Genomic DNA, 12,864 nt, shown 5'->3' on the forward strand with positions numbered 1-12,864 from the left:
CCATCTTGGGTATGGGAATCAGGAAATGGAGCCTTTCGGCTTCATTTCCCGGTTCTCTACTGCGCATGCGCGAGCCGCGCTGCGCAATAAGGACGGTCCCCGCTGCCTCTGGGATCTGTGTGTTTTCCCAGCAGGCAGCGGGCCACTTGCGGAAAGGGGCGGGCACTTGCGGAAAGGGGCGTAATATACGCCATTTTCCGCAGAGAGCTATCCCGGAAGTGGGTGCAGATACCTGTACTGTACAGGTATCTGCACCCCCCTCCCCCCTGAAAGGTGCCAATTGTGGCGCCGGAGGGGGGGAGGGTTCCGATGAGCAGAAGGTCCACTTTAGGGTGGACCTCCGCTTTAAAATCAGTGCTCCCGAAAAAAACATCACTTTTTAAAAACATTTTAGGCATTGACCCATGTCCCCTGGGGCAGGAGCCAGGTCCCCAAACCTTTTTTTAGGGCAGTATCTTGCATATTAGCCATTAAAATTAGCACTTTTAATTTCGAACGTTCGAGTCCCATAGACTTCAATGGGGTTCTAAAGTTCGTACGAATTTTGGGTCCGTTCGAAAGTTCTGGTGCGTACCGAACTGGGGGTGTTCGGCTACTGGGGAACCTTCCATACTGGTGTACCGTCGAATTGGGGGTGGAACCCCCACCTTGGCTCCCCCCCTAGGGGAGGTGCTGTGTGGGGGGGCATGCCAGGCAGATCTCTGGCCAGCTTGAAGCAAAATGTGATCAAAGTGACTGACTTTGAGCTCCGGTTTCTGGGGAACCACGTGGTGAAAACCCGCCAAAACTTTGCACACTTTTAGGGGAGACTCTTTAGTACCTATGGTGCAAATTTGGAGCCCCAATAACCTAAGGCTGACCTGTACTGACTCCCCAAAGATAGTAACCCTAGGACACCTAATTTTAACATTGGTGCCTATGTGAAAACTGGCCATGTTTGGGACCCGATTGCTCCCCCGTTTTAGGTCCAATGGGCCCCAGAAGAAAGTGAATCATTATCATCTATGGTTCGGGAAATATGGCCGTTTAAAGTTGAGCTCCAATTGAACCAACTTTGGAACTTTGAAATCCCATTACTGGGGAACCTTCCATACTGGTGTACCATCGAGTTGCGGGTGGACCCCCAACTTCGGCATCCCCCCTAAGGGGTATGTAGTATTGGTCCAGTGCTGCATCTGTCCCCTGCCAACTCTAAGACTGAGAACTGAGCGATGTTCATTTTGTTTGGGTGCCACGTGTCAGTTAAAGCGACACAGTGTTGAATAGCATAAAGTGCTCTGGTGAGGAAGGGGGTAAAATCTTCCGGGGCTGAAGTGGTTAAAGCCTTATGTGTTTTTTTTTTTTTAACAAACATGTTATACTTACCTTCCCTGTACAGTGGTTTTGCACAGAGCAGCGCCATCACGTGTTCACGTGTTCTAGGAGCATAAATTACACATGTAACTTGACTACCTATTACACTTTTGAAGGCCCTAGAGCACCAGGACAATGACACATGACACTGACGTGGCACTGATGACAGATAGCACTGATACGTGGCACTGATGACACGTGACACTGACGTGGCACTGATGACAGATAGCACTGATACGTGGCACTGATGACACGTGACACTGACGTGGCACTGATGACAGATGACACTGATACGTGGCACTGATGACACGTGACACTGATGTGGCACTGATGACAGATGGCACTAATATGTGTCACTGATGACACATGACACTGACTGAGCACTGATGACAGATGGCACTGATACGTGGCATTGATGACACATGACACTGATGTGGCAGTGATGACAGATGGGCACTTATACGTGACACTGATGACAGATGCACTAATAAGTGGCACTGATGACAGATGGCACTAATATGTGGCACTGATGACAAGTGACACTGATGACAGATTGCACTGATGACACGTGACACTGATAACAGATGGCACGTGACACTGACAGGTGGCACTGATGACAAATGGCACTGATACATGGCACTGATGACAGATGGCACTAATATGTGGCACTGATGACAGATGGCACTATGTGGCACTGACGACAAGTGCCAATTATGTGGCACTGATGACCCATGGCATTTATACGTGGCTCTGATGACAGATGGCACTGACAGGTGACACTGAGGACAGGTGGCACTGGGAACAGGTAGCACTGGGGACAGTTGGCACTGGGGACAGGTGGCACTGACAGGTGGCACTGGGGACAGGTGGCAGTGGGGACACAAGGCAGTGAGGACAGATGGCACTTTATTTTTGATTTTTTTTTTCACTTACCGCTGCAGCGGTTCATCTATCCCTCCTCACACGCTGTCTGTGTGAGGAGGGAGAGTCGGCGATGAGAGATGATCTCATATATTTACATATGAGATTATCTCTCATTGGACACGCCGATCGCGCTGTAAACGGCTGCTGCGATTGGCCATTTACAGCAATCTGTGCCTTGGACATGGCCAGCACAGAACTTCCCCGATGCGAGCTCGTGGGAGCGCACATATCGGAAGTAAACAGGAGGACGTCCAGGGACGCCCTCCCGGCAGTTAGTGTCCGCACTGTAGCTGTCTTTTGGCTTAAAAACGCTGGCGCAAAGTGGTTAAATATGTTTCAAAAAATAAATAATGGTACCTAAACACAAAAAAAAAGAAAAAAGATTAAATATAAAAAAATAAGGGTTTGTAAATAAAACAATCACATTAAAATAATAATAAATATAAAAATAAAAAATTTAAATAAAAGGGTATAAAATAATAAATAAAAATCATAAATATAATATATATAATATAAAATATACATAATAAATAATAAAAAAATAGAGATAAATAATTATTGAATTTCTCCCTCATAAATAACTGCAATTATTACAACACAATTATTCCAACATGTTTTTACATATATTATGCTGCAATCATTTTTTTTACAAAATCTGCAAATAAATAATTATACTATAAATAATTATCCTATAAATGTGATAAAATCAAGCAGAAAAGATTGTGAATATGTGATGTAACTTTTTGTTTATTGTCAATGTTATCATTTTCTTTTTGTGTGTTTATTTAAAAAACTTAAACACATTTCAAAAAATAAAAATAAATAAAGGTGTCTAAACACAAAAAAAGAAAAAGGATTAAATATAAAAAAAAAATATATATATATATATATATATATATATATATATATATATATATATATATATATATATATATATATATATAAATAAGATTACATAAAAATAAAAAATATAATAATTAGTAAATATAAAAATAAAAATGTAAATAAAGGGGTATAAAATAATAAATAAAAACCTTAAATATACATTTTTATTTTATTTTATATATATTATATTTAGGTTTTTTATTGCCAATGATAACATTGGCATATAAAATAACATTGACATATAAAATAATAAAAACCTTAAATATAATATTTTTTATTTTCTATTTATTTTCTATTATATATATTATATTTATATTTTTTATTTATTGTTATATTTTATATTTATATATTATTATATTTTTTAATTTTTTAATTTTTATTATTTATTATTATTCAGGCTGCTCTACAATAAAAATGTAAATAAAGGGGTATAAAATAATAAATCAAAACCTTAAACATAATTTTTTCTGTTTTCTATTATATTTCTGTTTTTTATTTTATAAAAAATATATATATATATTTTTTTTTTTAAAGAAGGAAAAAAAAAAAAAGCAGGCTGTGTGGATATTCCCCCACGAGGCTTGAACTCATGGACAACACGACCAATCCAACAGCCTCGCCGAGACGGCTTCTACCATGAGGCGCCACCGCTTCCGGCACCTGTATTGTGTTACTCTTTAAATCTTGAAGCATATATTCTCAGTGACGTCACTGGCTCAACACTGCCATCTACAGGTATTACTGAGAATTACACCCGCACGCTGTTGAGTAGAAGGGACGCTCTTTGCTCAGACCTGCGTATGTAGTGTCACATTTTGCTGCCTATCACAGGATGCTGCGGAAGTGACGTTGTTGCGTACTGCGCATGCGCGATGCGTTCCAAACACTCGCGCCGTGCGTTCCAATATAGTTTCGGCAATACAGTTCAGCGAAACCATCACATAATGTTACGGTGTTGTAAAATTTCATGCGACCCGTGATTTTCGCTCACCCCGTCACTTCCGGTGAGGCTACGTCATTCGCACAGCTGACGGCGGGCCTTTACTGCGCATGTGTCAATCCCCTGCCCTTAACAGCGCATGCGCTGTAGATTTATTCTCACGGTGGAGAAAAATTATAGCCTCGAGTGGGCGGAGACTTGCGGGTGGGCGGGCGGAGCTGAACAGATGCTCAGGACGTCAGCAGCAGCCCCGCCCACCCTAATAACATGCCTCTGAATATTAAGTGGTGGTGAAAAATCACACTCAAGTGGGCGGAGATTTTCTCCAGGCGGAGGCTTCAGGAAAATGTCTCCGGAATCAGGGACAGGTGTGAATAGAGACGAGTCCTGGAAGATGCTGATAAAAGGGACATTGGTGGAATGGAAGGGGTTTGGAGAGGAGGTGGGCAGGGGAGCTGTTTTGGTCTAAAGCAGCAAAAGAATCACAACTCCCAGCAGGTGAGGGGGGGCTGAGTTCTGGAGCTTGTGGGCTTTGCTGGGACTTTGTAGTTCAGTTCTAGGTGGAGGAAGGATACACAGAGCATGCTGGGATATGTAGTGCTCCGGTGTGGGGGAGGGGACATGGTGGGATATGTAGTGCTCCGGTGTGGGGGGACGGGACATGCTGCGATATGTAGTGCTCTGGTGTGGGGGAGGGGGACATGCTGGGATATGTAGTGCTCTGGTGTGGGGGAGGGGACATGCTGGGATATGTAGTGCTCCGGTGTGGGGGAGGGGACATGCTGGGATATGTAGTGCTCCGGTGTGGGGGGACGGGACATGCTGCGATATGTAGTGCTCCGGTGTGGGGGAGGGGACATGCTGGGATATGTAGTGCTCTGGTTTAGGGGAGGGGACATGCTGGGATATGTAGTGCTCCGGTGTGGGGGAGGGGACATGCTGGGATATGTAGTGCTCCGGTGTGGGGGGACGGGACATGCTGCGATATGTAGTGCTCCGGTGTGGGGGAGGGGACATGCTGGGATATGTAGTGCTCTGGTGTGGGGGAGGGGACATGCTGGGATATGTAGTGCTCCGGTGTGGGGGAGGGGACATGCTGGGATATGTAGTGCTCCGGTGTGGGGGGATGGGACATGCTGCGATATGTAGTACTCCGGTGTGGGGGGACGGGACATGCTGGGATATGTAGTGCTCCGGTGTGGGGGACGGGACATGCTGGGATATGTAGTGCTCCGGTGTGGGGGACGGGACATGCTGGGATATGTAGTGCTCCGGTGTGGGGGACGGGACATGCTGGGATATGTAGTGCTCCGGTGTGGGGGACGGGACATGCTGGGATATGTAGTGCTCCGGTGTGGGGGACGGGACATGCTGGGATATGTAGTGCTCCGGTGTGGGGGGATGGGACATGCTGCGATATGTAGTGCTCCGGTGTGGGGGGACGGGACATGCTGCGATATGTAGTGCTCCGGTGTGGGGGACGGGACATGCTGGGATATGTAGTGCTCCGGTGTGGGGGACGGGACATGCTGGGATATGTAGTGCTCCGGTGTGGGGGACGGGACATGCTGGGATATGTAGTGCTCCGGTGTGGGGGACGGGACATGCTGGGATATGTAGTGCTCTGGTGTGGGGGCGGGGACATGCTGGGATATGTAGTGCTCTGGTGTGGGGGTGGGGGGACATGCTGGGATATGTAGTTCCCCGGTGTGGGGGTGGGGACATGCTGGGATATGTAGTGCTCTGGTGTGGGGGAGGGGATATGCTGGGATAGGTAGTGCTCTGGTGTGTGTGTGTGTGTGTGTGTGTGTGTGTGTGTGTGTGGGGGGGGGGACACATGCTGGGATATGTAGTACTCCTCCAGTGTGGGGGATAATGTATAGATTGATGTCGGTGTCCCCGTCTCATCTCCTTCCTGTCTCCTCTCTCAGGCACCATGCTGTACGAAATCTCCAGGATCATCCAGGGCGGCGCTGCCGTCTGCCGCCACGCCTCCACCGCCGCCGCCGCCAGGGTAGAGCATGAACACCTATTCCCTGTGAGTACTGATTGGTTGGGGGAGGGGTTAACCGCCTGGAGTGTCCCCAGTGGGGGAGGGGCATGCCACCTAATGTGCGCGCTCTGCTGCCGGACGGAGCCCCATAGACACTATGCCTCTCTGGATATAAATTTGGATACATTTGTAGCCATTCGGATGTATCTGAATCTCGGAGATGAAATGGTAACACATTTTTGTTGAAATTTAATTTACGTTCATCGTTTTCTCACCCATTCCAAATTATTTATGTACGACTTGGATTCGGATCGTTTGGGGGGAGGGGGAGAAACAAAAAGGTCAACCGATTCGAATCCTGTGTCAAGAAATAGCTGGTTGCTAAAGGGGGGGGTGGCCGCCGCCGCCTCCTTAACAACCAATGAGTCATCAGCTGTCAGCGGGCTTCCCTACTGGCTGAAATGTAAAACACCCCACCCCCTTTGTGACATCAACAGCCCAGCGTTACCTGGTTGGTGATGTCACAGGGGCGGGGCCACCCCTTAGCCATGTAAGAACCGTCGGACATTCAACAGCGTGGAGCGTTCGAAAGGGGTTTTTATTTATTTTTAAATTTTTTGGGGTGGAAAGGGTAGGGGTACTACGTACCTCATACTCATTCACATAGTTGGAGGTAGTGTGGGATCTGGGGGGGACTCCTTTGTTTTTTTGCTAATACCCCCCCCCCCTTTCCTTGCCTGCCCCTCGGTCTGCATCGGATAAGGGCCTGGGGGGGACTTTTTATTTACTATTTTTGATCTATGTACACCATACTCATTCACATAGGTGGGTAGGGCGGGATCTGGGGTCCCCCCCCCACAACCACCAGCCAGGGTTGTTGGAAAGAGGCCCTTGTCCCCATCAGCATGGTGCTTAGGGCAGGGCCCTGGTATGGTGACCTGGTATGGTTTGGGGTGCGGGGGCACTTGCTCATACACCCCCCCTTCCCCCTTTCCTGGGTTGCATGCTTGGATAAAGGTCCGGACCCCTATGCTTTTTTTTTTTTTTTTTTTTTTTTTTATTCCTCTTCCCCATCGGGGGGGGGGGGGGGGGCTGGTGCCCATGCAGGGTTGGTTGTTGGGGGGGGGGGGGGGTTTGTTTGTTTTTTCCAGGATTTTCTATTGCCAGCACTCATTTGTTTTTACGTTTCAGCTGTCAGTGGGGAATCCCGCTGACAGCCAACGAGTCGTCGGTTGCTAAGGACGTGGCGGACGGCGCCCCCAGCCCGATCCTTAGCAACCAGCTATTTCTTCACACAGAATTTGAATCATTGATCGTGTGGTGTTTGTGTTTTGTTTTGGGTTTTGTTTTGTTTTGTTTTTTGTTTTTTTATTTTTTACGAGTTCAAATTGTTTTTCAAAAAATTGTGGAATCCGTCAGAAAATGAATAAACAAAATTAAAATTTTTAACTAAAATTCTGAAACCAAAATTTGGTAACGTAAGAAATTTGAATGTTCTGCACACACCTCTAGTGCCGCTCACACCCTGACCGCGGGACGGTGATCGCTGTCAGTGGGAGGTGATCCCAAACATCTGCTTCCTATAGGCTGAATATCCACCAAAGACTCCACCCAGAATGTCTTCTTTTTAACCCTCCCAATCATAGAAAAGCCAAAGCGAAGGGCACAGGTCTGACATCTGTTCATTTATTTTTAAATCTGCAGGCCGCCCTCCAACCGCGGGACTACGCCGTGCCCAACCCCACCTGGAACCCCGAAACCAAGAGGCTGTACGAGGAGCTGAGCCGAGACCCGAGCTGGAGGAGACTTCCCTCCTACGAGGAGTTCGCTGGCAGCAGATCGAGTACAAGAATAAGAATAGTGTTTGGCTGTGGTGGGGGATGACATTAGAGTGTAAGCTCCTCTGGTGACCTCTGACCTCCTCCTGTACAGGTATGAGCCTGGAGGCCGACGGGGAAACTCGTTTCTTCACCAGGAACCTGGACCAGGAAGGAATCGGCTTTGAGTATTGTATGTTCTATAACGAGGCGGAGAAGAGGACAGTCTGCATATTCCAGCCCGGGCCCTATCTGGGGGGCCTCGCAGGGTGAGCGTTATTTTCTTTTTTTTTTTTTTTCTTTTTTTTTTTTCTTCGCAGAGCCTACCCTAACCAGAATCCTTTGGTTCCTCGGGCTCTCCTTGTTCTCCTTCCACCTCTCGCGTCCCCTCTTGCCTTCTTCTAGGTACACACACGGGGGCTGCATCGCCACCATCGTAGACTCCACCGTGGGGGCGGGAATTGTAAACAGCATCGGACCGGCTATGACCGCCAACCTGAACCTCGACTATCGGAGGTAAGCGCCCAGGGGGGAGAAGAGGACCTACCTGACACTACATGGTTGTCAGGAGATTGTACAATCGATGGCCGGCGGTGATGATGTGGTAGTGACAGGGGAAGAATAATATTGGGGAGACTCTCGCGGGGGGGGGGGGTAGGAGTTGTTGATGTTCTGAAGCTGTGATAGCAGAGAGGTGTAATGAGGTTCTCTTTGTGTCTGTAGTCCGATTCCTCTGGGATCCACAGTTCTCATAGACAGCCGAGTGGAGAAGGTCGACGGTCAGAAAGTCTACACCAGATGCCAGGTCCGCAGTCATGACAGCGCTGTGCTTCACAGCGAGGCCACCGGTGAGGACTACTGCTGGGAAATCTTCATTCTGTAACTCCATTCCTTCCTCTCTTGTCTCTCCTGTCACTCATCTGTGGTTTCTGATCTGTCGCTCCTGTCATTGCTCTTCTGTCCCTCCTCCTCCTCTGCCATTCCTGTTTCTTGTCTGCTGTTCCTGACTCTGCTCCTTTGTTGCTCCTCTGCCGGTGCTGGCGTTGCTCCGCTGCCATTCCTGTTTCTTGTCTGCTGTTCCTGTTGCTGCCCCTCTGCCATTCCTGACATTGCTCCTCTGTCCCTTCTTGTTGCTGCTCCTCTCTCCTTCTTGTCTGCCGTTCCTCTGTTGCTGCTCCTCCTCTGTCTCTCCTGTCATTGCTCCCGACGTTGCTCCTCTGCTGTTCCTCTTCATTGTCTGCTGTTCCTGACGTTGCTTCTCTGCCGTTTCTGTTATTGCTCCTCTCTTCCTCTGTCATTCCTGGTGTTGCTCCTCTGTTGTTGCTCCTCTGTCCCTGCTGTTGCTGCTCCTCTCTCCCTCCTTCTCTGCCGTTCCTAGCATTGCTCCTCTGCCATTCCTCTTGTTTCTTGTCTGTTGTTCCTGTCGCTGCTCGTCTGCCGTTCCGGTCGTTGCCAATCCTGTCATTGCTCCTCTGCCATTCCTTTTTGTTTGTTTCTTGTCTGCTGGTCCTGACACTGCTCCTTTGTTGCTCCTCTGCTGTTCCTGTTGCTGCTCCTCTGCCATTCCTGACATTGCTCCTCTGTCCCTCCTTGTTGCTGCTCCTCTCCTTCTTCTCTGCCGTTCCTCTGTTGCTGCTCCGCCTCTGTCTCTCCTGTCATTGCTCCCGACGTTGCTCCTCTGCTGTTCCTCTTCATTGTCTGCTGTTCCTGACGTTGCTTCTCTGCCGTTTCTGTCATTGCTCCTCTCTCTCCCTCCTCTGCCATTCCTGGTGCTGCTCCTCTCTCCCTCTTTCCCGTTCCTGGCTTTGCTCCTCTGCCATTCCTCTTGTTTCTTGTCTGCTGTTCCTGTCGCTGCTCCTCTGCCGTTCCTGTTGCTGCTCCTCTTTCCTTCTCTGCCATTCCTAGCGTTGCTCCTCTGCCACTCCTGTTTCTTTGTCTGCTGTTCCTGTCACTGCTCCTCTCTCCCTCCTCTGTCATCCCTGTTGTCTGCTGATCCTGTTGCTGCTCCTCTCTCCCTCCTTCTCTGCCATTCCGGTTTCTTGTCTGCTGTTTCTGTTGCTGCTCCTCTCTCATTCCTCCTCCTCCTCCTCCCTCCTCTGCCTTTTCTGTTGCTCTTGTTGTTGTTCTGACAATTTACACTTTTTTTTTTTTCTCTCCTCCAGCTTTGTACGTTATGTTGAAGTCAGGAGAATCTGAAGCCCGACTATAATTTGCACATCTCAGACCTCAAGAAATGTTACAGATTCTGTTGGTTGGCAGCTGCACTTTGTACTGTAATGTATCCTGTCTGTCACTAGAGGGCAGCAGATCCCGTACCATAGAAACCCTCCTGGGAGAACTTTTTTATAATGTACTCACCGCTCTCTTGGATTGATCTTTTGTAGCGGTCCCTTTTTTCTAGGTGCAATGACCTCAAACCCGCCCCCACCATGTACCCGTTTTTGTACAGCCCTGTTCTTTGCCTCCTCCCAACCAAATGTAATTAATAATCGTTCATAATTATTGTATGTGACGTTTATTTAAACTGAATAAATACAGAAAATATTTTCACAGCATTTCAAGTGTTGCAAATACCTTCATTGTATCTTCTTCATCCTGGGGACCGTTCCTCCTCTCGCTTCATCCTGGGGACCGTTCCTCCTCTCGCTTCATCCTGGGGACCGTTCCTCCTCTCCTCATCCTGGGGAACATAACTCCTTTTGCCTCTTCGAGGGAACCATTCATCCTCTCTCCTCATGCTGGGAACCATTCCTCCTCTCTTCTCACCCTGAGGACCATTCCTACTCCTCATGCTGGGGACCATTCCTCCTCTCCTCTTCTCACCCTGAGGACCATTCCTACTCCTCATCCTGGACACCATTCCTCATCTCTCCTCATCCTGGACACCATTCCTCATCTCTCCTCATCCTGGACACCATTCCTCATCTCTCCTCATCCTGGACACCATTCCTCATCTCTCCTCATCCTGGACACCATTCCTCATCTATCCTCATCCTGGACACCATTCCTCCTCTCTCCTCATCCTGGAGACAATTCCTCCTCTCTCCTCATCCTGGAGACAATTCCTCCTCTCTCCTCATCCTGGAGACAATTCCTCCTCTCTCCTCATCCTGGAGACAATTCCTCCTCTCTCCTCATCCTGGAGACAATTCCTCCTCTCTCCTCATCCTGGAGACAATTCCTCCTCTCTCCTCATCCTGGAGACAATTCCTCCTCTCTCCTCATCCTGGAGACAATTCCTCCTCTCTCCTCATCCTGGAGACAATTCCTCCTCTCTCCTCATCCTGGAGACAATTCCTCCTCTCTCCTCATCCTGGAGACAATTCCTCCTCTCTCCTCATTCTGGAGACAATTCCTCCTCTCTCCTCATTCTGGAGACAATTCCTCCTCTCTCCTCATCCTGGAGACAATTCCTCCTCTCTCCTCATCCTGGAGACAATTCCTCCTCTCTCCTCATCCTGGAGACAATTCCTCCTCTCTCCTCATCCTGGAGACAATTCCTCCTCTCTCCTCATCCTGGAGACAATTCCTCCTCTCTCCTCATCCTGGAGACAATTCCTCCTCTCTCCTCATCCTGGAGACAATTCCTCCTCTCTCCTCATCCTGGAGACAATTCCTCCTCTCTCCTCATCCTGGAGACAATTCCTCCTCTCTCCTCATCCTGGAGACAATTCCTCCTCTCTCTCTCTCCTCATCCTGGAGACAATTCCTCCTCCTCTCTCTCTCCTCATCCTGGAGACAATTCCTCCTCTCTCTCCTCATCCTGGAGACAAGGATCCTGGATGAGGAGAGAGGAGGAATTGCCCCCAGGATGAGGAGAGAGGAGGAAGGTTCTCCAGGATGAAGAGACACAAGAAAGGGTCTCCAGGATGAGGAGAGAGGAGGAATGATATCCAGGATGAGGAGAGAAGAGGAAGGTTCTCCAGGATGAGGAGAGAGAGGAGGGATGGTCCCCAGGATTAAGAGAGGTATCTCCCCAGCTGGACACAGACACCAGTTCAACCTAACAATGGTTATCCCCATCTTGTCCATGCCATGTACAATCACCCCCCATCCTCTCCATGCCATGTGCCATCTGTTATCCCCCATCCTCTTCATGCCATGTGTCATCATCCCCCATCCTCTCCATGCCATGTGTCATCACCCCCCATCCTTTTCTTTGTTCTTCTCCTGTTAGACACATCCTGAGCCCGGAAGTCCCATCTTCTCCCCCATACCTGAAACTAGACAAGAGAAGTTGGCATTGTCCTCCACCTGAGGCTGGGGACCCCTGAGTTGGTGGACACTTTGGGGGGGGGGGGGGCAGCCTTGTATATGGGGATTCCACCATTCTATGGATCGGGGGCCCCTGTATATTGTTCTCTGCAGCCTTGTCAGCCGGTCCCAGCCACATTGCTACCCATTAATAGACGCTCACAGACCAGCACCTGGTAGAGACGTGGCAGGAGGGACTCCTAAGGGTGAGTGATGGCATGTAAACCTGCAAGACCTAGTGAACCCCTAGAAGAGTGAGTGTGGCTCCACCCACCATATTCTGGGGTCACCGATGAGTCCGGACTCCATATTCTGGGGTGTGGGGTCACCAGTGAGATCAGCCTCCATATTCCAGGATCACCAGTAAGCCCGGCCTCCATATTCTGGAATGTGGGGTCACCAGTGAGATCAGCCTGCATATTTTGGGGTCACTGATGAGTCCGGACTCCATATTCTGCACTGTGGGGTCACCGCTGGAGCCAGCCTCCATATTCTGGGGTGTGGGGTCACTGGCCTCCATATTCTGGGGTGTGGGGTCACCGGTGGAGCCGGCCCCCATATTCTGCACTATGGGGTCACCGCTGGAGCCGGCCTCCATATTCTGGGGTGTGGGGTCACTGGCCTCCATATTCTGGTGTGTGGGGGTCACCGGTGTAGCCGGCCTCCATATTCTGGGGTGTGGGGTCACTGGCCTCCAT

The 12,864-nt window shown here is 49.1% G+C and overlaps 1 protein-coding gene across 1 annotated transcript; it reads left to right on the plus strand.

Moving 5' to 3' along the window:
* The first annotated feature begins 4,433 nt into the window (after positions 1 to 4,433).
* On the plus strand, positions 4,434 to 8,810 carry LOC143956563 (acyl-coenzyme A thioesterase THEM4-like). Its single transcript, XM_077466772.1, has 6 exons — positions 4,434 to 4,470; positions 6,034 to 6,140; positions 7,800 to 7,938; positions 8,028 to 8,181; positions 8,318 to 8,428; positions 8,636 to 8,810. Exons 1-6 carry the CDS (start codon positions 4,449 to 4,451, stop codon positions 8,793 to 8,795), a joined length of 693 nt encoding a protein of 230 aa, XP_077322898.1. The 5' UTR covers positions 4,434 to 4,448; the 3' UTR covers positions 8,796 to 8,810.
* Positions 8,811 to 12,864: the final 4,054 nt, after the last annotated feature.

The sequence above is a fragment of the Lithobates pipiens genome, unplaced genomic scaffold, assembly GCF_037356315.1.
Source record: "Lithobates pipiens isolate NorthernLeopardFrog02 unplaced genomic scaffold, aLitPip1_a1.2 Scaffold_37, whole genome shotgun sequence".
In the NCBI taxonomy this organism is placed as follows: domain Eukaryota; kingdom Metazoa; phylum Chordata; class Amphibia; order Anura; family Ranidae; genus Lithobates; species Lithobates pipiens.

Excerpts from the sequence above, each read along its gene's own strand:
- LOC143956563 (XM_077466772.1), top strand. The coding sequence starts at position 4,449 with ATGTCTCCGGAATCAGGGACAG. Across the intron at positions 6,141-7,799 it reads AGCATGAACACCTATTCCCT|GCCGCCCTCCAACCGCGGGA; the intron begins GTGAGTACTGAT and ends TTAAATCTGCAG. Across the intron at positions 8,182-8,317 it reads TATCTGGGGGGCCTCGCAGG|GTACACACACGGGGGCTGCA; the intron begins GTGAGCGTTATT and ends GCCTTCTTCTAG.